Source organism: Artemia franciscana, chromosome 7 (assembly GCF_032884065.1).
Source record: "Artemia franciscana chromosome 7, ASM3288406v1, whole genome shotgun sequence".
Classification (NCBI taxonomy): domain Eukaryota; kingdom Metazoa; phylum Arthropoda; class Branchiopoda; order Anostraca; family Artemiidae; genus Artemia; species Artemia franciscana.
In genome coordinates this window covers 3,050,788-3,075,069 of record NC_088869.1, presented here as the reverse complement: position 1 = coordinate 3,075,069, position 24,282 = coordinate 3,050,788, and the positions used below count along the sequence as shown (strand labels likewise).

General features: G+C 35.8%; 1 protein-coding gene across 3 annotated transcripts in view; it reads left to right on the top strand.

Moving 5' to 3' along the window:
- The window catches only part of LOC136028741 (uncharacterized), a 36,485-nt gene extending 14,470 nt beyond the window's left edge, over positions 1-22,015 (top strand). For all 3 annotated transcript variants that reach the window (XM_065706622.1, XM_065706625.1, XM_065706623.1), the window contains 4 exons: positions 150-430; positions 3,141-3,252; positions 10,237-10,845; positions 16,357-22,015. In XM_065706622.1, the coding sequence (XP_065562694.1) occupies positions 150-430; positions 3,141-3,252; positions 10,237-10,845; positions 16,357-21,212 (5,858 nt within the window). In that variant the 3' untranslated portion in view covers positions 21,213-22,015. The remainder of the gene's footprint in view (positions 1-149; positions 431-3,140; positions 3,253-10,236; positions 10,846-16,356) is intronic.
- Positions 22,016-24,282: the final 2,267 nt, after the last annotated feature.

Sequence of the window (24,282 nt, the reverse complement as noted above, 5' to 3'; positions counted from 1 at the left end):
TACTGCTAAGAATTAGTAAATTTAATAAATTTGCTTCTCACATCCACATTCATTCATTTTTCTCAAAACAAAAACAGGTTGGAAACTTAGCATTTGAGTCATTTCTGTGAATAATAAAAAAAATATTATTTGGATATTCCCCTTTGTAGGAAACAACTTAGAAGATGAAAAAGGAATCGTCAATTCATCTGATATCCTATCTTATCAAGGAAATGACTCTAAAGCAGTGGCTTCTCTAGTGCCAAAAGCAACAAGTTCAGATAAAGTTTCAGCAAAAAAGAAAACAAAAGGAGATGATCATCTGCAGAAGACAGAAAATGTGTATCAAAGCCAAGACAATATAGTTGATACCCCTAGCTTTAAAGAAGAAACCTTAAACAAGACTTCTTCGGACAGAACAGATGAAAAGGTGACACAAAAACAATCTAAGGTAAGTTTCATTTTTCCGAATTATAATTAGAATAACTATTTAATGTTGTAATAACTATTTAATCATGCCATCCAAGTACCAAACATTAATAGCTTCAAGTACAGAGTTGACGAATCCTGGGAGAATACAACAACAAATTCAACACATTTGCTGAGTGGTCAACATAACTAAAAGATCAACCGACTACTAACCCATCAAGCAAGTAGAGGGCATCGAACAGGTAGGTCAACTGCCAGATGGTGCTAAACAACTTAAGTAACTTTAAGTAAGTAAGTTGCCCTTCAAGTCAAAGGTTGTTGGCACCATCAAAGAGAAAATAGATATTGAAAAGTTTTCTCACATCTTTATTCAGTAGTTGCTTCACTAGCTATTTATTATGTTTCACTAATGGGGAATGGGCTATCTAATACAGAGAAACTAAAGATTAGATGAGCTTTTTTCAAGTACCTTCGGTTTTTCTTCTTCAGCTTATCAGTTTTTTTCTCCTCTGACTCCCTCTTTACACCAGAAATATACCAGAAATGACTATGACTTGGCAATATTTTAATTCAGCTACCAAGCTCGTGTAAAAGCTCTTTGGTCTTTCTCATAGTGTATCTACGTGCTTGATCTACAGTCCTGTTTGCTGAATTTTTGATTTTTTGTGTTTTTTATTTATGTTTATATTTAGTTGTTTTTTTTTTTTTTTTCATTGTGCCTAATCTTCTAATGTTGTATGGTGGATTACATATAAAATTAATTCGTTCCTTTCTTTTAATCACGGGTCTTATATTTGTGACGTATTTCGTTGACCAGGCACATTCGTCCTTATTTCTGGGACGCGCTTGCCAATTTTGTCAAAGCGGGCTGGTTTTAAAACCTCGTGTGCAAAATTTTTAGCCAGTAAAAGGAACAAAAAGTTTATAAGTCACGAAATTTTCTATAGGCCTTTTCCCTGAGGCACTAGAGGTTTTAAAACCGCTTATGTAATATTCTTTAGCAAGTAAAAAGAAAAAAAATTTTAATAGCTACAAGATTTTTTTTTCAAATCATTTCTCTGTGGCACAAGAGGTTTTAAAACCTTTTGTGTAAAGCTTTAAACCAGTAAAAAGAATGAAAAGTTTAATAACCAAAGCATTTTTTACCAGCAGTTTTAATTTAATGCAAGAGCTTTTAAAACCTCGTGTACCAAATTTTTAGCCAGTAAAAAGACCAATAAGTCATGAGATTTTTTCAAACATTTTTCCTTTCGTAACAGCTTCGACATAAATCGTATAAATAATCTTGTATCTATTTTCACTGTCTAAAAATAGGACTTCTCCTCGTTTTAACTTCTATTTATTTGTCCCTTTATTGATACCGCCAAGTGCTTACTAAGTTAAGAAAACGTTGACCTTCATATAGGTAAAGGAAGTATACCACTAGATTTTGCATAAGATTTATACTTGAAAGGTTTGGTATTAAGACATTTAATAGAACCAGACCTACTATGCCGCAAGTCTTTCATCACCAGATTTTATGGATATGTCAAACCTTGCAGACATCAACAGATGGCTTTGATGGAATCAGCCCTCCATGGAGAGTGGCAAAAACATCTGCACTGTTAAACATGTAAATTAAGTTTTATATTAAAGATAAAAGAAAGGAACACCTTTTTTTTGTGTCATCCTTGTCTAGGGGTTAGTGCGCTAGATTTGATATCCTTTGTGCGTGAAAACAAGAATCCGAGTCCTGGTATTGCTGGTTTTATGGTTTAGAACGGGTATCAGCAATGTGACTCTGTTAGCTCTGCCAGACTCGACCCAGCTCAAAACGAGTGCCTGGAGAAATGTTGGGGAAAACACGAGAAGTGTCGGATGATTTGTCTCCAACCACGGATTGCACTCCCGGCCGAAGGCAATGAATCTGGAGATCAATACCTGCACTTTGCAGACCAATGGTCAGCAAGCGAAATAATTTTTTTACAACTGGGCGTACTCATTCTGAGTGACAGATCTATGTAGACAAATAAATTCTATTTCTCAAGAAGCAAGTAATTCTGCCTTTTAAAAAAACCTTATAGGTTCTTTTGTGAGAAACATTCAGTCTGTAAAAACTATGACAAGTTTCGGAGCCGCGACATCTTTAGCAGAGGAATTCTGTGGCACTTCAGATATTTGACTTATCTCCTATTATTAATTATTTTTGATTGTTTTTAAATCAGACCTGACATTCCTAATAAGGAATATGATCGATTACCTCCTCGAATTGTCTCCTTTGATTGAAGAAAAGGAGTATTTCAAGATACCATAAATTTTGACATGTTACGTCTTACCATAAGATACCATTGTGAGGTATAATAAGTGTCATCTTATTGTTGACCACTTATGTCTCACAATAAGTGCCAACCTAGTTTAAAAGTGGTTGTATCGTTAGTCATTTATAATTGCTTCTGAGTTAGGGTGTTTTTTTTTTGTTTTTTTTATCCGGAAGTAACTTGATGTCTCTTTAATGTGCCTTGATGAGCTTCAAGAGTTTTTTTCTTTTTTAAAACGCCTGATTTTCCAAAATCACACAATTATTAGTTAATCTTTGTCTCCTGGGTGGAGAGGGTAAAACAGCTGACATACATCGTTAACCTTCCTTTTAAGCCTCATTGAAACTAAACCGAAGCACACTAAAAAGGAGTAATAGTGAATTGGTGTTTCTTTTTTGCTTACTCACCTCATCATACCTCATTATATCGTTTTAGAGCAGCAGTTCAAGACAGACAAGTGAAAATGGCAGTTCTGGGAGTCGAAGTGCTACCAAGAAAAAGGGAACCAGATTAGATCCAATAGAAACTTTTCCAACATATCAAGAAGGTTAGTGTTTACTGTTTGTTAAGGACTTGAACAAGCAAAGCAATGCAAGGAATCCTTTTTATTAAATTCCGGCTATTATTCTAACAAGTCAAATCAACTGACTTATGCTAATAGAAAAGTTTCTATCTTTAGAAGCTGTTCTGGCCGAGTGGGTTTGTGCGCTGGATTCTGGATCTTTGTCTGAGAGGGCGAGGGTTCGAATCCTAGTGTACCCAATTATATAGTTTGCAACGGGGGTCAGTGGCGTGACTCTGTAAGCTCAGGCAGAGTCAACCCAGCTCTAAATGGGCACCCGGAGAAATTTGGGGAAGGTAAACAGGAAGGGTGTGCGAAAGCACAGGATGGTTGGAACCCGAACCCCCCCCCCCCCCCCGCTCCCATTGCACTTCCTGGCTGAATGGCCAAGAAACGGAGATCAGCACTGCCGGTAGGGACTGTAAAGTCTAATGCCGTATTCTTTACGTTTTTTATCTTTAGAAGCATTATAGAAAGCATTCTCAAAAGTTTTGAATTAGACTGGTTGTTGAATGACTCAATAAAATCAGCATATAAGTAAGACAGTGCAAAGAATCTTATTTGTTTGATTTGGTTGTTAATCAATTGTTCAACTCAACTACCTCCCCGTTTCAATTCTTTTATTGTGGGACTTTTCCTAGAAAAACAGGAACTAATGTCGGAATTGAGAAAAATGGTTAAATATCGGATACCAAGTAGTTTTTGTGAAAACATACTGACTAGCCATGAATGATTTTTGTAAGTTTAAGGGAACTTCAAAGTGACTGGGTGGGAGTGGACTCTACCGGAGAATGTCTTCAAGTTCATTTTACTTGACTAGACTCATTGCGTGAACTCCAAAATAGTTTTGGATTAACTGCTCCAACGAAATAGGGACACCATCAATAGTAAAAAACATACATCCTAAAAATATTCAGGTTTTGATAATTGTGTTCTGTTTTTTTTTTTTTTTTTTTTTTTTTTTTTTTTTTTTTTTTTTTTTAATGCAACTCACGTATCCATAATTTTACTTGACTATAAAATTTAATTTAAAAAACGAAAAAAAAATTTAAAAAGACTTTTTTTTATGTCAGTCTTCTGTAAGATAAGATATGAAATCTAGGCTTATGCCAGTCTTCTGCAAAATAACATATGGCATCAAAATACTCTGTGTTTTGAGCGACTTGTCCTGGCATTTTTGGATATCCTTCATAAATTCCCTTTTAGTCTTGTATAATTCACTTCTTTTTTAGTTGTTTTGACAGGTATATGCCCTTCCTCCTCCCTTCAAATGCAACGAGAAAAATCTTGCGCATGCCCATGACGTTTTTTTAGAGCTATTATAACTAATTATTCATGAATTTAGTGTTTGAAGTCTATTTATTCAAATCTCTAAAAATTGAGTAGAGTAGAAAATAAATAAATTTACAGAAACACTCAACAAACAATTCAAACAAAGCAAAGAATTCTGGATCAATCACGTCATAATCCCAAAGAACTGAATAGAATTTTTCCCTTATGGATTCATTACTGATTGCATAATTTGATTCATTTGATCAGTATTAGATGGAATCAGTCAAAAAACTGAAAGATTGAATCAGTATTAGAATTAAACATTAGAATTTTTTCCAGTTAAGGTATTTATTTTAATCTTAGCTATTTTCAGCGGCTTATTAAATTTAAATCTTGAGACTAGTTCATTGCTACTAAAATATATTGGAAAGTCAAGTAAAAATTTACGATAAAAACCCAACTTTAAGAAAAATCACAAATTTAAAACCATGAAAAAGAAGGGGATGGATAAAGAACTTGTTGGAGGGCTACTGCATCAAAGTTAAAACTTAAAATATCACGATGGTAAAAACAAGTGGCATGATGGATCCGAAAGCCTTTTTAATTTGTTCTTAAATATGCGAAACTACTATGGTCCTAGAATTCGAGCTGAACGAAATAAGACAACCTAAGATAAACAGGAGCATATGAAACCGGAAATATAACGTATCTATTAAAAATTGATTTAACTTAGTCGTTTACATTAACAAGAAAATATTGACATAGCCGTTTTTTGAAATTAACGTTTTTAACGCTAATAAACTTAACATTATTAACGCTAAAAGCCTCTATCTTTAATCATGCTGGAAAGTGAATTAAAGTTTTAAAATGACTTTAAAATAAAATCATCAGCCTCTGTAGTAATAGGCACATTCTGGAACCTAGTGATAAAGGCTATAAATACAATATGCATTAAAATGTAAGGAAGTGAAACATGAATATTGCATTTGAAATGACATTTATCACATTATAAAATTATATTTGATATTATATATTTATAATTATATTCGACATATGACATTTATAAACTTATGACATTCTAAAACACTTTTAGAAAGGCCTCAGTCTTTAAGTTTACTAGAAAAGGAATTAAATTCTTCATTAGACCAGCATTAGAACGACTCATTAAAACAATATCATCAGCATATGCAATAGAAGGTACACCCCTTCCCAAAAGACAATGGTTGTAGATAATAAACAAAGACACTCAACCGAACATTAATATTTAATATATAAGGGGACAAAACTCCACCTTGTCTCCTTCATGACCTACTGAAATTGCATTAGGATAAGAATCAAAGGTAGACAATGATTTGTATCCTAAGCCCCAAATAGCAAGATCTAAGAACTAACCACAGGTTATCCTACCAACCACTAGTAAGAGCAGAAGCATACGAAATATTGTCAAAAGCTCCTCAATGAAATGAGGAGCCAGTAGATTTTGACTCATTTATCAGCAGGAAAAGTTTATCAGCAGCTAGTATTTAATATATAAGGGGACAAAACTCCACCTTGTCTCCTTCATGACCTACAGAAATTGCATTAGGATAAGAACCAAAGGTAGATAATGATTCGTATCCTAAGCCCCAAATAGCAAGATCTAAGAACTAACCACAGGTTATCCTACCAACCACTAGTAAGAGCAGAAGCATACGAAATATTGTCAAAAGCTCCTCAATGAAATGAGGAGCCAGTAGATTTTGACTCATTTATCAGCAGGAAAAGTTTATCAGCAGCTAGTATTTAATATATAAGGGGACAAAACTCCACCTTGTCTCCTTCATGACCTACTGAAATTGCATTAGGATAAGAATCAAAGGTAGACAATGATTTGTATCCTAAGCCCCAAATAGCAAGATCTAAGAACTAACCACACGTTATCCTACCACTAGTAAGAGCAGAAGCATACGAAATATTGTGAAAAGTTCCTCAATGAAATGAGGAGCCAGTAGATTTTGACTCATTTATCAGCAGGAAAAGTTTATCAGCAGCTAGTATTTAATATATAAGGGGACAAAACTCCACCTTGTCTCCTTCATGACCTACAGAAATTGCATTAGGATAAGAACCAAAGGTAGATAATGATTCGTATCCTAAGCCCCAAATAGCAAGATATAAGAACTAACCACAGGTTATCCTACCACTAGTAAGAGCAGAAGCATACGAAATATTGTCAAAAGCTCCTCAATGAAATGAGGAGCCAGTAGATTTTGACTCATTTATCAGCAGGAAAAGTTTATCAGCAGCTAGTATTTAATATATAAGGGGACAAAACTCCACCTTGTCTCCTTCATGACCTACTGAAATTGCATTAGGATAAGAACCAAAGGTAGATAATGATTCGTATCCTAAGCCCCAAATAGCAAGATCTAAGAACTAACCACAGGTTATCCTACCACTAGTAAGAGCAGAAGCATACGAAATATTGTCAAAAGCTCCTCAATGAAATGAGGAGCCAGTAGATTTTGACTCATTTATCAGCAGGAAAAGTTTATCAGCAGCTAGTATTTAATATATAAGGGGACAAAACTCCACCTTGTCTCCTTCATGACCTACAGAAATTGCATTAGGATAAGAACCAAAGGTAGATAATGATTCGTATCCTAAGCCCCAAATAGCAAGATCTAAGAACTAACCACAGGTTATCCTACCACTAGTAAGAGCAGAAGCATACGAAATATTGTCAAAAGCTCCTCAATGAAATGAGGAGCCAGTAGATGTTGACTCATTTATCAGCAGGAAAAGTTTATCAGCAGCTAGTATTTAATATATAAGGGGACAAAACTCCACCTTGTCTCCTTCATGACCTACAGAAATTGCATTAGGATAAGAACCAAAGGTAGATAATGATTCGTATCCTAAGCCCCAAATAGCAAGATATAAGAACTAACCACAGGTTATCCTACCGCTAGTAAGAGCAGAAGCATACGAAATATTGTCAAAAGCTCCTCAATAAAATGAGGAGCCAGTAGATTTTGACTCACATATCAGCAGGAAAAGTTTATCAGCAGCTAGTATTTAATATATAAGGGGACAAAACTCCACCTTGTCTCCTTCATGACCTACAGAAATTGCATTAGGATAAGAACCAAAGGTAGATAATGATTCGTATCCTAAGCCCCAAATAACAAGATCTAAGAACTAACCACAGGTTATCTTACCACTAGTAAGAGCAGAAGCATACGAAATATTGTCAAAAGCTCCTCAATGAAATGAGGAGCCAGTAGATTTTGACTCATTTATCAGCAGGAAAAGTTTATCAGCAGCTAGTATTTAATATATAAGGGGACAAAACTCCACCTTGTCTCCTTCATGACCTACAGAAATTGCATTAGGATAAGAACCAAAGGTAGATAATGATTCGTATCCTAAGCCCCAAATAGCAAGATCTAAGAACTAACCACAGGTTATCATACCACTAGTAAGAGCAGAAGCATACGAAATATTGTCAAAAGCTACTCAAAGAAATGAGGAGCCAGTAGATTTTGACTCATTTATCAGCAGGAAAAGTTGTATGCAAATGATCGTAATCTATTTCTTTTTCGAAGCCTTCTTGATTAATACTAACATGCAAAAAAATAAAAAAGATGTTTTGTGCATGATTCATAATACTTGCCAATTGTCGACAACTGGTATGGGTAATTTGCATTTGGAAATTTTGAATAACTTTTAACGTAAGATTTTGCCAAATTGAGAATAACAGAAGATGTTATCAAAAGCTGAATTGGCGATTTGGAAGTTATAAATTTTGTATATTTTTATCATAATAAGTTTTGCCGAATCATAAATTACAGAAAATGTTGTCAGAAATCGCATAGGTCATTTGGCGATTGGAAATTTTGGATAGTTTTTGCCGTAATAGGTTTTGCTGAGTATTGAATGAATTACAGACAATGTTGTCGAAAACTGAAATAATCAATTTGGCAATTGCAAATTTTGGATAGCTTTGCATAAAATTTGGATTTTGATGAATCATGAATGAATTACCTAAAATATTGTCGAAAAGTGATATGGCGATTTGGTAATTGGAAATATTGGATGGATTTTGTTGTAACTGATATGCAAAATCAAGTACTCTCACTCATGCGAGAATAAGCGAAATCATGTGAATTAAGCAAATATTAAAATCTGATCAAGATGAAAATGAAATTGCATGTTCGTGTATAATATCGAGATCGGAAATATAAAATCAGCAAAAATAAAATACGTATACTTGAGTTTAATGAGGCAATAACTACTCAATTTATGACAAAGTGACCTAAACGCTTGAAAACAGCGATCAGTTTAATGATTGGTGGTCAAAGGTGGATTTAGAGCAAAATCTATGGAGGGGGGAGGGATGTGACAAGGGCGCCAATAATTGACAACTTTATTTTAAAAGAAGAGTTAAAAAAAAAGAAAAACGGAACGAGGGTGCCAGAAAACATTTTGGGGGGCCTGGCCCCCCTGGATCTGCCCCTGTCAGTGGTCATGTAAGAACTGATCAATACACAGTAAAAAAAATTAACATATATGAAGAGGCTCATCGGCCCAGAATAAATTAGCACTATACCATTTGTAACAAATGGTATATTGTAACAACCAGCGATGCCACCCGGCATCAATACCCACTAGCGATGCCACCACCCACCTGTAAAATATGTAACAACGTATTTGTAACAAATGTAGCAATGCCACCCGCTTGTAAGCCTCCAGTACCTCTTGCAAGAGATATGAATATGTCAAGTATAACTAAAGAATGGCCAAGTAAATAATCGTTCTGTAAATATAGTATTTAACCAGTTCCAGAAACAAGTTTAATCAGCAGTGCAGGTTTGTAAGTAACTCCATTCAAACTCTATGACCAGTGGCATCAATTCACGAAAATAAAGGGGAAGGGAAAACATATATATGTTTGAAAATCTAGTACTGGGTGGAGATAAATTATTCGTTTTTAACTTTCTCAAAATAAATAGTCATTATCCATTACAGGAAAAATTAAAAGAATTGAAAATATAAATAAATATTGTAGGATATTCTACCTATATTTTTGAATATAAATAGGATTTTCCGCATTTTCTTCTTTTCTTCATTCGTTTTATTTGTCATACTTTTTCTTTGGCTGCTTTCTTTTATATATGGAGGGGGAAATTTTGGGTTGGGACTGTCAGTGGGAAGGGGAATCAGTCTAGAAACCATAATTTGTTGAAAAAATATTACTATGCCACCTGTAATTTAATAATCTAACCGCTATTCTTCAAAAAATAACTAGATTTGTTTTTAACGACCTTCATGCTATTAAACCCTGTACAAGTTTTTCCTATATAAGTTTCAGAAACATTTATTGTTGTTCTTGAACAAGATGGAATCTGTGGAATGGTCTGTTTTGTTACGAGTTTGGGTCGCCATCTTTTTTGCCACTGTAAACTCTATTATACTGGTATAAATTCAGCTACTTCGATGTAGAAATTATTCTTTTGTGCCAAAAAAATATATGTCAGATTCAAAGTGCTAAGACCTATAAAGGCTGGTGTTATCTCTCTAGTGAGCACTATTTCATAACAAATATTTTACACCTTTATTTATAGTTTTCATAAATTTTCACTAATTAAATTATCCTCTTTATTTGGATGTTATATATTACTGTATTTTTTTTTTAAAGAAATATTTTCTTTTTAGGTTTGTTTGCACCTCCTTCAGAACCACGTCGTAAGGGGAGCAATATGAAGTTTTTACTGGCTCTTCAGAAACCAGGACACTCAAAACGCTCACACAAAGATTTAAGTGAAGACAAGCGATCATTTAGTATGAAAGTGTCGAAAGAGCCAGAAAAATCAAAACGCTCACACACCTCAAGTGCCCATACGAACTTAGCAAAATTGAAAACTCCCAACAGGGATGAGAAGGACCGCCTTTTAAAGAAAAGAAAACGTTTACTTTCGAAAAGTGCCAGTGAATCGGATAATGCCGAAGAAGAAAAGGTTGAAAAATCTAGCAAACGGTGTAAAATAGAAAATATTTGTGAAACTAAAAAGAAGAGCAAGACATGTGATAAGGCAAAAACAGACAAATCAGGCTCAAGTAAAGAATTGGATAGTGTTAGCGAAGCAATGAATCTACTAGATTCGAATAATGAACTTGAGAGCTCTTTGCGAACAGCTGAAAGTTATCCTCAGAGTAATGACAGGTCCAGTTTCAGAAATGATGGAAGTGAGAGTAATAAAGATAAAACAGTCGTGCCCACTGCTGTACCTGCTGGCACAAGTCGTCTAAATGAATATTCACATGGTAAGTCTTATGGAAGATTGTTAACGATAGGTTGGACTAGTCTCCTTTGGTAAGTTTTGTTAATTCAAAAGGTGTTTGTTTATAATATGTTTTAAAAGGAGAGTGAAAAGATTGAAAAAGCAGCTTTTGGTGTAGGTTTAGCAGGAGAGTGAAAAGACCGTAAAGTAGCTTTTACGTTTTCACTAATAGCAATGACCAGTTGCTAGGTTTTTTTTCAAGATTCTAGTTTCTAGTTTTATTTCATTTTGTTAGTTGTCCCCATCCCTAGGAATATTACCTTGAGGATCCTATGGTGTATAAGTTGCCTATGATTAAAGATTATTCCAAGTCCCCAACATGCTTTACAAACCATGTAAGGCTTGTGATATCTCATTTGCCATCTCACGGGCTTCTCGCCCTCTCGCCTGTCTCCTTATGGGCCTCTTTTGTCCTCTCGTATGCCTCCATAAGGGTCTCTCTTGCCTCTTTGTCTGCCTCTCATTCTTCTGCCTTCCTTCGCTCTCAAGGTTTTCTTTTTTGGGTGATTAAATGCAATAATTGCATAAAATCCTGGCTGCTAGATTTTCGGTATCCCTGACTTGAGCTTGAGCTTATGCTACTGCGACTATTTAGACGCTTTGGATTCATATGTTGATTAATAGTTTTTATCTCATTCAATCAATTCACAGTAGCGAACAAAATAATTGCCACAAAAAAAACGGCAATGCTCAACGTACAACATATGGTACGATATTCAACTAATATCGTGAATTTCAAGGAATATCTATACTACAGTAGATCGCGATTTGATACGTCTAAGAACAAATCTCAAAAATTCCAACACGTTGAGGTTTTAGGGGAATACAACCAGGACGTAACGAAAATCTCCCTATTGAATTAGCCGACTACTTTACACACAGCGCAAACCACCCTGTTTTGCAAAACTAATATCTATATCTCCAGATATTAGTTCTTCAACATCACACAGCAGATCCTCCCCAAACCGCTGAATCGTACTCACAAGCAAATTCTCAATAATTTACCAAAAACCATCCTTAACCTCAAAGATTATACTAAATAATCAGCTTAGTTTACATATTTAAATTGGCAATGCACTATCCTTGAAAATATGTTGCTCATTATGCCTTTCTTTGCAATTTTATAACATTTGCTATAGGCTTACACGTGAAAAGTCCACTTTATCTAATCTCAAAAACACTTAAGTTCCTAAATTTTTCAACAACACTTCCCTTTCGATAATCAATTCAATCACTTCCTTCTGCCTGTGTTCTCCGACTTTTTTGGTCTTGGAGTTCCAAGACCAAATAGGTTTATAGGTTTTGGTCCTGTAGGCTATGCTCAATTATGACGCTAAAAAAATCACTTCTCTTACTAAATTTTTCCCTAGATTTTAGCCAGGCCCTCAAAACTTGAAATCAGTTACGATCCTTTTTAAGTTCTCAGGTATTTACGTAATCTATATAGGTGAATTTCATAGGCTAAGTTAGCCTGTATTTTCAAAGACGCGAGTTTAAATCACTACCACCAGTTCAGGGACTCTGGAGTGGCCTAGCAGTATTATTGAAACGTAAACTCTACCTCTAATGAAAACATACCTATTGAGATTGCAACTGAAGGCTACTCAAATAGCCTAGAAAAACCGTCTTAGAGAAAACTCACGCTTAGAATCGTTCTGAGCTGATATTATTATGTAGCCACCTCAGGCTGCTACGCTTGCAGCTGATTTGGAGGGGGATGTTACAGGTATAACTCAATTGGTACTTTATACCTGTTTGCAAAACCAGCTTATACTACAGTGCCATACTTCTTGGGATCCTCGCTGTTGAAAATATGTCTTCCGAAGAAACATTTCAGCTATAAATCCCATTATTCTGGCCTATACTAGGGAAAACGAATAGGTGTAACACAATCAGGAAAATTTATTAATATATTCAGTTCACAAAATCCTAATAACTGCAGTCAGAATCATATATATTCAACTATATGTATTCCCTTTATTCAACTATAAAGGGAATAGAAATTCATTGTCTATCCAGCTCTGAGGTTTTTTTTTGCTAGCAGCCTTACTTGCCTAGGTATGCCTATTCGAGCAAACCTGAAAGAAACTGTAAACCCGGCAATTAAAAATTATGAAAGTAAAATCCGAGCTGCGTATGCCTCCCTGGCTTCAAACGTTTCGTATTTGAGTAAAGTTCAGCGTTTTCAGTTATATAATAGACTAACAGTTCCTCACTTACTTGCCCTTGCTTCTGTTTGGTCTTTTCTTAATTGTGCTAAGAGAAAGCAACTTCATCACTTTATTTTGAATTTGCAAAGTATTTAATGGAACTTCTAACTTGGACAAGTAACTTTTCTCTGCAAAGAAAGTATCAATTGGTAAAGCCAGTTGGGCTTATTTAGAAGCGTATTTGTGATTTCTCTGCTGAATGCCAGAAGTCTTTGCATTTTTGGTCATTTTTGTTCTTCTTGATTTTTACTCTCTTTTTCTGGGCTTTCTGCCCCGTTTTTTGTAATTGATTATAAATAAAATAATGATGATAATGATATTTATCGTAATCTCTGGGTGCATCTGTCCCATGGTATTCTGACCAATCAGTAAGTAGTAGCGACACGAGGTGACCACGCTAATCCGCCGAATGAATAGCTGGTCCCCCCCCCCCCTCTTACCCCCAACAGCATCTGACTGTAAAAACACTTCATCTAGTAAGGCAAGTATGTCATCAGCAGCTATTTAGTTTCAAAACGTTCCTAATCAACAAATCTTAGAAGCGTAAAAATTCTCAGCGGAAAAAGGAAGGGATAAACTTACAGGGAATTAATAAATTAAAAAAAAAGACATTTATCCAATAAACAACTGGGGCCTGCTGGCCCCAACAAATATGCTTACAAATGGAGTTCTGACAAAATGCGTCACGTAACACCTTTTGTATTAACGAAGCCGATTTCTTGAACTTCTTAAACTCAAATATTTTGATTAAAGTAGGATATCAACACAAATAACAATTTTATCAGAGTAGTAGGTTAGACTTTCTGTTTGTATTGTATTTTGGTTTAAAATTATGATGAGAATCTCTTTTTCGTTTGGCTTTTCATGGACAAAGCAGAAATCCAGTCAAGCAATCGAAGTGTGAAGTAAAGCGGTTTTTGGATCAGCGCTATTTTTATTGTACTTTCAATGGTTAATTTTCCAGTTTTCCTGTGGCTCTAAAAAGCCAAATGGAAGTAGGGCTTGGAACAGGATATTCTCAATGAGCCAAATAACATTTTTATTGTTATTTGGCTCAATAATAATAATATTCAATTGTTATTTGGTTTAATATTATATTATTATTGTTACTAAATATTCTCAATGAGCCAAATAACAATTTCGACAAATTAGTTGATTGGATCAGTTACCTGTTATTGCTGCTTTTTCATTATAAGTTCCTGTTTGCTTTGGCCTTTCTTGGATTTAAAGAAAGCAAATCAACCAATCAGAGGGGCTAGGAATTTTTTTTTTTTTGAAATAAACAAAAAATCTTGTGGATGTTTTGGTTGTGGTCATTGGTTGTTTTGCTTTCCACTTTATGAATAAAAGCCAATGAAAATGGGGCATTTCTTGGATAAAGCAGAAAGCACCAGTGGTGCATCTCCAGCAGCTTCACAAATCTTGAAAATCCAGGAAGGCTGGTCCCAGACGCCCGCTCCGTTTTTTGCTTATCCCGAGGGTTTATTAACGCTTATATTTTTCGAGGGTTTTGTAGGATTTTGTTGTTCGCTGAAGGGATCCATCCTCTGATTCCTTTGGTTCAACAAACAAGACAATTTTATATCCAAATACGGGCCTTCTTTCATACTTCTAAGCTATTTAGCGTTAACTCTTGATGTATTTTAAACACAGTGATGTACTTACCAGATCTTATTATAGAGTAATCTGTGAGTCTATTTATTAATAACCATAACTAATTAATTGTCTCTCTGAACTGTCAGGCTTTAGACTCCAGCCATAGATGTTTACAGGACATTTTGAACAAGGGTGGGGAGGCACAATTAAAAAATTTAAAATAGCATAAACGTTAGAAAAAAATATTGCAGAATTGTTAACATAATATTAGGTGTCTTGGGAGCATGGTCCCATAGTATAGGTCTAGGTTTAATTAAATAGTAATACAAATTGAAGTTAAATTTATGACATTCACTCAGGTAATCAAAAATATTAAGCTGATTATTTTCGTTGTTAATATCATTTACCTTGAGGTCTTACAAACGCCAAAAATATAAGAATATCCCAAATGAACATTCCCACCTTGGTAAAACAATGTAAATAAATAATAAAGAAAAATCAAGGTTCACAAATCCTGTCACATTACAGGTTTGTTTTATGTAGAAAAGGCAGAAAGTCTATAGTAATTGCTTAGTCACTTCCATAACCGGTTTACACTATAACCAAATTTACATCTGGCTTATAGTTAATCTGGGACATGGGAATAGAAACTGTCGCCTGGAATATAATTATAGCTCTAATTCCCATCTAAAAAAATTTCCTCATAATTTCGTTACTTTTCGAAGTTGTTTCCCGCTTCTAACTACGTGCCTTCTACAAGCATCATCCTTCTCACGTGCCTCGTTGTGATTGTGGGAATTTTCACTTATACAAAATAATAACAAAGCTTGATCAAGGTACAAAAAAAAACAATGCAAAAACAAACGGATTCATACAAAACTGAAAATAGATATTACTCTAACTTCATAGATGGATTGAGAAAGAAGCTCTTTTAACTAAGCAAAAGATTAAAATCTACCTTGCAAAAAGCTCAGCTCAAACTATCAACACAGATAAGAGAAAGATCTTCAAGAGATATAGCTGGCATGTAGGGTGTGGAAACGACATTTCAGTTGCTGGATCTTTCTTACAGTGAAAAGTGGTAAGCCTGTCGCCTAACCTTGCCCCAGTGGGAATCGATCCCTCAGCGCCGTATTACTAAGCTGAGCATCAATCCAGTGTAGTTCCATGGCTTTAGCTAACAAAATGTTGAATATTACATGCTAAAGTTGGAATTGAACCTTCTCAAGTATTACTAGTAAAAACAAAAAAGGCAAATATTGTCAATCAATAACAAACGTTCTCCTATTATTCAATTGAACTGTTATATATTAAGGAGTCTAACTAAGCAGTACTGTTGCATACAGATGTACAGATAGCAGTACTGTTGCATACAGATGTACAGATAGCAGTACTGTTGCATACAGATGGCTGCTTACAAATTTGATTATCCAGTCCCAAATAGTTTAAATAATAGCTTTACTTGAAACAAAACTTGTTTTACGAAATGTTGTATTACACTGTTGAATCATCTCAATAATCAGAAAAATCGACTCAATTTTCGATTCTGATTCATAATACGATCAATAAATTTTAGTTAATACACTTGTTCATAAATACCATGTGAAGATTAAACTACTGCTTATTCAATCTTTTTTCAAATAGGAAGTTAAAAATGAGATTATTTCTGACTATTACTTCTTTTCTAGGGAACCCTGACCCCAGCATGGAAAATAATACCTCAGAAGAACAATCAATAAAGACTGAACCAGTTGATTCACAAACTCCTGTTCCTGACGTCGACTTCACTACTCGTAAATCGCCAATTGGAACGCCAAACCGTCGGGGTACTCATGCAGTTCAGATGAATGACCCTGTACTACTTGCACCATTTGAGCATGGATTTAGGCGAGAATTAGTATACCGAGCATCAGGTGATTCTGCAGATGTTTATTACTTCTCGCCAGTGGGTAAGAAGCTCCGATCAATGAGAGACGTAGAGATCTATTTGAAGTTGAATAACTGTCCTTTAGCAACACCTAATTTTACCTTTTTCAAAAGTCTAATCTCGAGTAATTCCAAGTTTGATGTGGCTCGGACTGCTGGAGCACCAGGGTGTAGGCCTGATAGTCGGAGTTCTAATGCTAGCTCAATGGCTTCTTCTTCTTTGTTGGAAGAAAATGGTGCTGTTACTCACTCTAGAAGACCCAGAACTAAGTCCAAAGTTAGGGTTTATGGATCTAGAAAGAAAAAAAGACAAGCTGCTTCGGCTAAAAAATTATTTCCCCTAAAAATTAGTTTAAAGAAACCACTGGTTTCAAGTTTAGACATATCTAAAGAACAAGAGCCATTGACTCCTTCTCCTGTTTCACAAGAAGTTGAAGAGGAGAAAAAAGGCCATCAAGAAAAACGAATCCCCACCTTAACAATCCGTAAACCTGTTGGTGAAACCTCTTGGCATCGATCAGAAAACATTGAAACCATGAAAGACTATTCTCTTGCTGAGGATACTGAAGTTAAGTCAGAAATTATTGATGACTCTGTTCAAGATCAACAAACTGATGTAGCTGAAGAAATTTCAAATTATGACCGGATAGTTTCTAGTGACTTAGGTGTTAACAAATCACTAGCTAATAATAGAGATAAATCTTTGACTGTTGATGAACAACTTACTGATACAGCAGTTGTGCCTCCTTCCGATGGTAATCAGTCTGTATCTATCTCCGTTCGAAAATCAAGTGATCTTTTCCCCTCCTCCCCAAAAGAGAGGAGGAAAGTGAAGTTGCCAAGTCGATTTTTAGATTCATCTCCTGAACCTAGCAGCCCCTCTAAAGTAACAGATAAGCAACCTGTGGTTCAGCAAACCCGAAAATTAGTGTCTCCTGTTGTACCTTGCACAGTTCTTTGCCAAAAAGCCCGAGGAGAATACCCTCAATTGCCTTGCTCTGTGTGTCTCTGTTTCTACCATAAACAGTGTCTTGGGTATAGTAGTAACTCTGTCATAGATCCGTTTACGTTAGTTTGTCCATCTTGTCAAAATCTCAGCTCTTTTCAAACAAGGTCTATTAATTCGCGAAAGTCACTAAGTGGTAAGATTTCATCATCTAGAAAGGCTAGTTACAATTCTGGGGGAAACAGAATTGAAATTGAAATGAAAAGTCAAAAAGAGCAAAAACGGGATATAGTAAATGAAACCATAAACATGGTTGTGAAATATCCGGATGAAAGCCATGCTAGTAAACCTCAAGCTTCTAGTTACGCCCAAGGTGTCATAGCAGCTATCCAGAAATCTGGTGCTGAAGTACCTCAATCACAGCTAGTTCCTGTATCTCAAAATCTCAAAGAAGTAAAAGATGCTTGCGTACAAACTGAAGAGGAGCAGACTCTTCCTGCTGCTGTTCATCCTCCTCCTCCAGCTCTACCTATTGCGCCTCCTGTTGTAGGGAGCCAAACAATTGAACATATTCGAGATAAACAAAACCGTTTGCGTCGTTTTGTTGTTATCAGTAATACCCCCGTAAGTTTGGAAAGACCTTGCCCTTTTACGCCACATCCAGAGCCTTTTGAACTTGTGCCTGAATCAGCACGTATTCCCACAGTGACTGACCAACATTTAGATAGCATTGCTCAGATTGAGGAAAGTGTTGAAGATGTAATACCTCCTAAAAAGCTCGAGACACCTGCTTGTAGAACTGACTTGATGAATTCTCTTAGCTATACTTATAAAAGCCTACTATATGTATTTAGTTTTTTAACCGTCGCTGAAAGAGGACAGGCTGCTCTTGTGTGCAAACTTTGGCATAAGGGGGCAAATGACCCAGCACTTTGCAGATACATAGACACAAGAAAACTGAAAATTAGAAGTCTGCATAACTTTTTCACTCGTGTTCGAAAACTTGAAATTGAGTCTTTAGACTTGAGGGGTATAGAAAGAAAGCAACGTGATTCGCTTTATAAGTATTTAAACGTTCCTGACGCCAAAAAAATAGTCATGTGTCCGTGTGGAGGTGAGATTATCGAAATGCTTCTACGAACGTGTCACAATTTAGTTGAATTTGATGCCAGTGACGTTTTATCAACTTCTATGAACTTAAGTGAGATAAAGAATCAACATCGGCTGGAAAAACTTGTCTTACATTTTTCAACGGATACAGAAGTTTCTGAATTATCGGGTTTTAAAAAGCTGCATAAGATGAAGTGTCTTTCCTTGCTTGGTGTCGTCAATATTGTAGATATTTCATTTCTTGAATTTATGCCTCGATTAGAGACGTTGAGTTTAGGAAATTTGACTTCTTTGATCAAGGAATCGTTCCATGAGTCACTGTTGCGGAACGTAAAGCATTTAAAATATTTAAAGCTAGTGGAAGGTCCTGACTGGGATATAAATTTGTCGATTTTGCGTAGTTTTGGTTCGTTGGAACAGCTGACTGTGCTAGAAGTTCTGCGTTTCAAAATAGAGCAGAGTATCAAAGATTTGTTTCATTCAATGCCAAATTTAGAGAAGTTTCTTTTAATGCCAGTTTTGTCATTTGATTCTATGGACGCTGTCCTGGGAGATTTCCTTGACCATCTTTCATCTCTTTTGAATTTAAAGCAATTTTGTCTAGTTTTACCAGATGAATGCATTCTCTTTGACGGTTCTGTTGTAGTACGACGAGAGACTATTGAAAGACTAGATGCTTTAAGAGCTCGCATTAGCGTATCTTCAGATGTTGAAAGCCGCGAAGTTTTATTTAGTAAATATGAAAAATCGGGTATGACAGAGGGTAGTTTCCACAGGCCAAATACTATTATAAAAGCGGATGTTAATATGGTAGACCCTGATGTAACTAGCAACGAAAATTCTGATGCAATGCTGTATTCTGACAATACCCCTTTGCATGGTTCAAAGCTTAAACAAAGCGAAGAAATTACATCTGCCTTGTCAGAAGAGCCTGTTCTCTCAGGATCTCTACCAGATCAAAACCACACAGAAGAGCATGGTTGTAGGCGTGTCCTAGATAGTGTTGCTAGTGCAAGTATATTAGATGTGCCTCAGTGTAAGGAAAGGGAACTTGATAAAGAAGTTGAAGACTCTGTGTTCATTTCAGAAATGGCCAAAGTTGAAGGGGCATTAGCTACTGAAGACCATAATGATGTAGATGTTCAGTTTGAAAGCTTTGTTCCAGAAAAAACACATTCTGAACCAACGAAAATTGAAGGTGAATTAGTTACTGAAGGCAAGGGAAGTGTGGAACTTACAAATGAAAGCGTTGCCAAGACACTTCAAGGATCTGATCAAGTAGTGGCTTCTGGATCTGTACTCCCTTTCCATTTGAATCCCACAACAGACTTAGCACAGGCATCAAAAAGTGATTTGGAAAAGAAAGATCATAATCTTGATGAACTTGAAAATTTGCCTAAGAATCTTGAAGCAGAACGCGTAGGAAACGTTGGCAATTTTGTGTCTGTTGGCCAAGCAGTTGGATTTGAAAGTGGGTCAAATAATCAAGAAATCCATAATTTGAAATTTGAGACAGAAAGTGTTGTTGAGACACATCAAGAGCCTGAATCTACTCTCGCATCTGAGTTGAATATTCCTACAGGCACACTCCAAACCGTAGAAAATGATGTTATTAAGGGAGAATCAGTGAATCCAAGCGTTCTAGATGCTGCAGAAAATGTTGAAAGCTTTAGTAGTTCTGATTCTCAAGATGATTTGAAAACGAAAAAGGATGATGGAACCAACCATGATTCTATCGAAGATACACCAGCTGAAGAGCGCAAAAAACTTCTTATAACTAGTCAAAACGAAATAGAGGGTTCTTATAATGATAATTCTCAGGATGTAGTTGTTAATGAGAAAGATCAAAGTAGTAAGGAATTTACCAAAAAATCTCTCTTCGACATAGATGATATGGATTGGGCTCCAAGTACTAGCTTGAATTCAACAGAAAAAGAATTAGAGCTTGAGAAGTCAGGATTTAAAAACAATGTTGAGATGGATCTACAGCTGAGTGATGAAGAAGGCCACTCAGAGAATGAACTTGTTGAGAAAGTTAAATTTAAAATTGGCTCTTCTGAAAGTAGTTCTAGTGTCCCATATGACGCTAGTCAATCAGTCTCTGCTAGGGAAAGTGAGAATTATTTTGCTAGTATGTTTAATCCTCAATCTGTTGATGACAGTCTTGCGCAAGAAAGCAATTCTGCAGTTGAGTCTCAGCCAATTCTTTCCTCATTTCATGAGCCACAAGACGAGAACGCTCATCTTGGACCTCCAACCCCATTAGAAACGCATAATGAAAATACCATGTCATCTACACAGGAACAGAAAAGTGAATATTCTTTGGAGCCATCTACTGAAGTTAGTACTTCTACAAGCAAAGATGGTGCAATAGAAAAGAAATCTTCGACCAAAACCGCTGATACGTTATGTACCGTCACGCCTGAAGATCTTCTTGACTATTTCAAGTTAGCTTTGCCAAATGTTCAAATATGTGTCGTGAAAGTGAATGACGAAGCTTTGCGAACTTTTCGACTTGACAATATAGATTGGAAAGATTCTAGTTTTATTTCATTGTGTTAGTTGTCCATATATATTAGATATGCTTGCATCAGGGAGTAACCTCAAAGTAGTTAAATTGAAGCATAATTGCTGAATATTTAAGTTTTATTCCTATAAAATAGTTCTTTTAATTAAAGTCGAAAGAAGTTCATATACTCGTGACCTCAAAGAAAAGGGTTTATTTTGTCTTTATTCGTAGTTTTATAGTTGACCAATATTAGTTTTTTATCTTTTTTTATTGTTTTTTTTTGTAGGATCTTAATGAGAAAAAAAAATTGCAGCTGAATCATGAAACTTTAATTTATTAGATACTTCATAAGCTTCCACATTTTCCAGTTCATAATGGGGGGAAGAGCAGATACATCTCTCGTTTTGGGTGTGAACATATTATGATTTTGAACCAAAGCGAGGTTTTTTAAGTTTTGTGATATTTTAAGTTGTGGAATATTCAAGGCATTATTATTTTTTTGCAAGTTTTGTCCTCATTCTTAAGTTTTAAGATGTAATTTTGTAATTTTGCATTATTCATTCTTTAATAAATATTAAATCATACTATGGTAATTTTCTGGCATACTAATAATGTTAATATATTTATTTGTAAAAAGAAAAGGATGAAGGTCCTCCTGAGGTATTGCTAGGGCATAGAGTCGTTCCAGTTGCTGTGTCATTTGTATAGGGGCAAGTAGCAAGCCTGTCTTCCAACATGCTCGAAGATGGTGTGGGGATCGATCCCTGGGCCCCGTATTGCCGACCAGAGCACAGGATATATTTATTCATAAGTTTTATAAATTGTGACATTGTTTATAATTAAAGTATTTCCTTTATCCTGTCATTATACTTGAAAGATTGTCTTAAAGCTGAACGTTGGAGATTAATTATTGGTCATATTTTCATTAAATTACTTGTGCAGTTTCTTAGTCGTTCAAGGAAGGGGAGATGGGTTAACTGCCTCTGACGCCATGGCGGGGGTGTGACTGGGGGGTTTTCCAAGTTCATAAAGTTTTTCACTTTGATTAGGCTATTTTGCTTATATTTGAGTCAGGAGGGGGGAGGGTTGTAATTACATTTTCCCCAGGCACCACCAACCCTAGGAACGGCCCTGGGTAGTTTATTGTCAAATACTGGCTTTATACTCAATGGAAGTTTATTCTAAGGGTTGAATGGCTATGGTAAGAAAAACAATTTTACCTAATTTGCCAATAGCATCTATTTACTTAGGTACTCCGCTACCAAGAACTGGCTTCATACTAAATTGAATTCTGTTCTAAAAGCAGGGTGTCTACGGGTAACACAAAAAGTAGTTTTACCTTATTTACCAAAAGACAAACGTACCTCTACTTAGGTATTTAAATGTTAAAAACTGGCTTCATGTTGATGGAAGTTAATTCAAAAAGCAGAGTGACTACGGTAAGACAAAAAATAAGCGCTTTAACTGAACTGATGAATAGTACCGGCGTTTATTGTCAGATTGTAATGACTCACATTATGTGACTCGTGACCTGCGAAAAAGGGTATTAAATGTTCACACTCGTCGTTTTTTTTTTTTTTTTTTTTTTTTTTTTTTTTTTTTTTTTTCATGTAGGCACTTTAGTACAACTTGTAAGTACAACCAAGAAAACAGGGATTTCTCACTTCATCATTCTTTAAACTAACCCTTCCCAATAAAAAAGTTTACATCATCGCTTGTGTCTTTGGACTCAGATGTTTGTATGTTGCTCATGAAGCAAACGTTCGAGCAAAGATTCAAACAGTCTAGTTGGGTCAGTTCGCAAAAGTGTATGGGGGGAAACGTGTTTTTGAAAATCTAGGGGTGACAGTCTAATAGATATTGTGCAACTATGCGATACTCTATAGAGTTTATTCGCCAATAAATACAAAATGGAATTATCTTATTCCCCTTCGAAAGGCTCCATAACAATATACAACTTGACTTGACTTACTTGACTTAATACTCCTGCCGAAATGCTTCCGGCGTCGAGAGTGATGCTACATGGTGCCTCCATTTGGACCGGTCTCTTGCAAGGATGGGGACATCCTCCTGAATATTTACCATGACTAAGAAGGCACCTGTCTTGTCCTTCCATCTGGTTCGGGGACGCCCTCTTGGGCGTTTCCCGCCGTGCAGCACGGGATTAAAGTCAAAAATCGTTCGTGCGGGAGCGTCGGGGGGCATGCGAAGGAGATGTCCATACCAGCGTAGTGTTCGTTGGGCGAGTTGGACAACGATACAAAAAAAAGATACAATATAAGCAACAACCAAAAAATAGGGAACAATAGTCAAATAACATGTAAGATGAAAAAGAGAACATACCTGAGGCCTGTGAGTCAAAGTGTAGAGAAGACAACCATACACCATGAACAAACACTCAGGGGACATCATTTCCTCAGAGTAAAAAGAATTAAAAAAACAAAATGCTATTCTGTTTGATTTTTTACTAAATGATCCTTAAGAATTCTTTTAAAAGTCCCAAACGAGCGGCATCACTGTACTGAAGAAGGTAGTGAATTCCAGACCTGTTGACAAGCAATGAGGGGATTGAAATCTGATCGAATAGTAGGGGTAGGCGGAATGCAGATATTATATGAAGAACAAAGGCTATATGGAGCTGAATCAGAAATAAATACAGGGGTTTTTGGAAGATTGCCGTGAAGCTGATGAAAGACAAAAGAAGCACAAGAAATAATGTAATTAGACTGTAGACTTAGAGCGGTGTTGGTGAGGAACATAACCAGACGCCGTGCTTCATTGTGCATGACAGAAAGTGACCGCAGTGTAGACGGAAAGGTAGACATAAATACAATGGGGCAATAAAAAACATATGACTGGAAAAGGCAGAAAAAAGAAGCTTCAGAATAGATCCAGGAAATGTGTGTCTAATTTTTCGAATGATACCCAAACTCTGTGAGACCTTAACCCTAATCATGGCGATATAGGTGTTAGGATGAGTGGAAAAGCTGTCAACAATAACAGCTTATTTTTATGGGCCACAAGAAAACAACTCGAGGTGGCGAACTTTAAATTAGTATCGACCTGACCCAATAGTAACCCAACTCCAAAAAAATGTAATTTTGATTACAATAAATACATCAA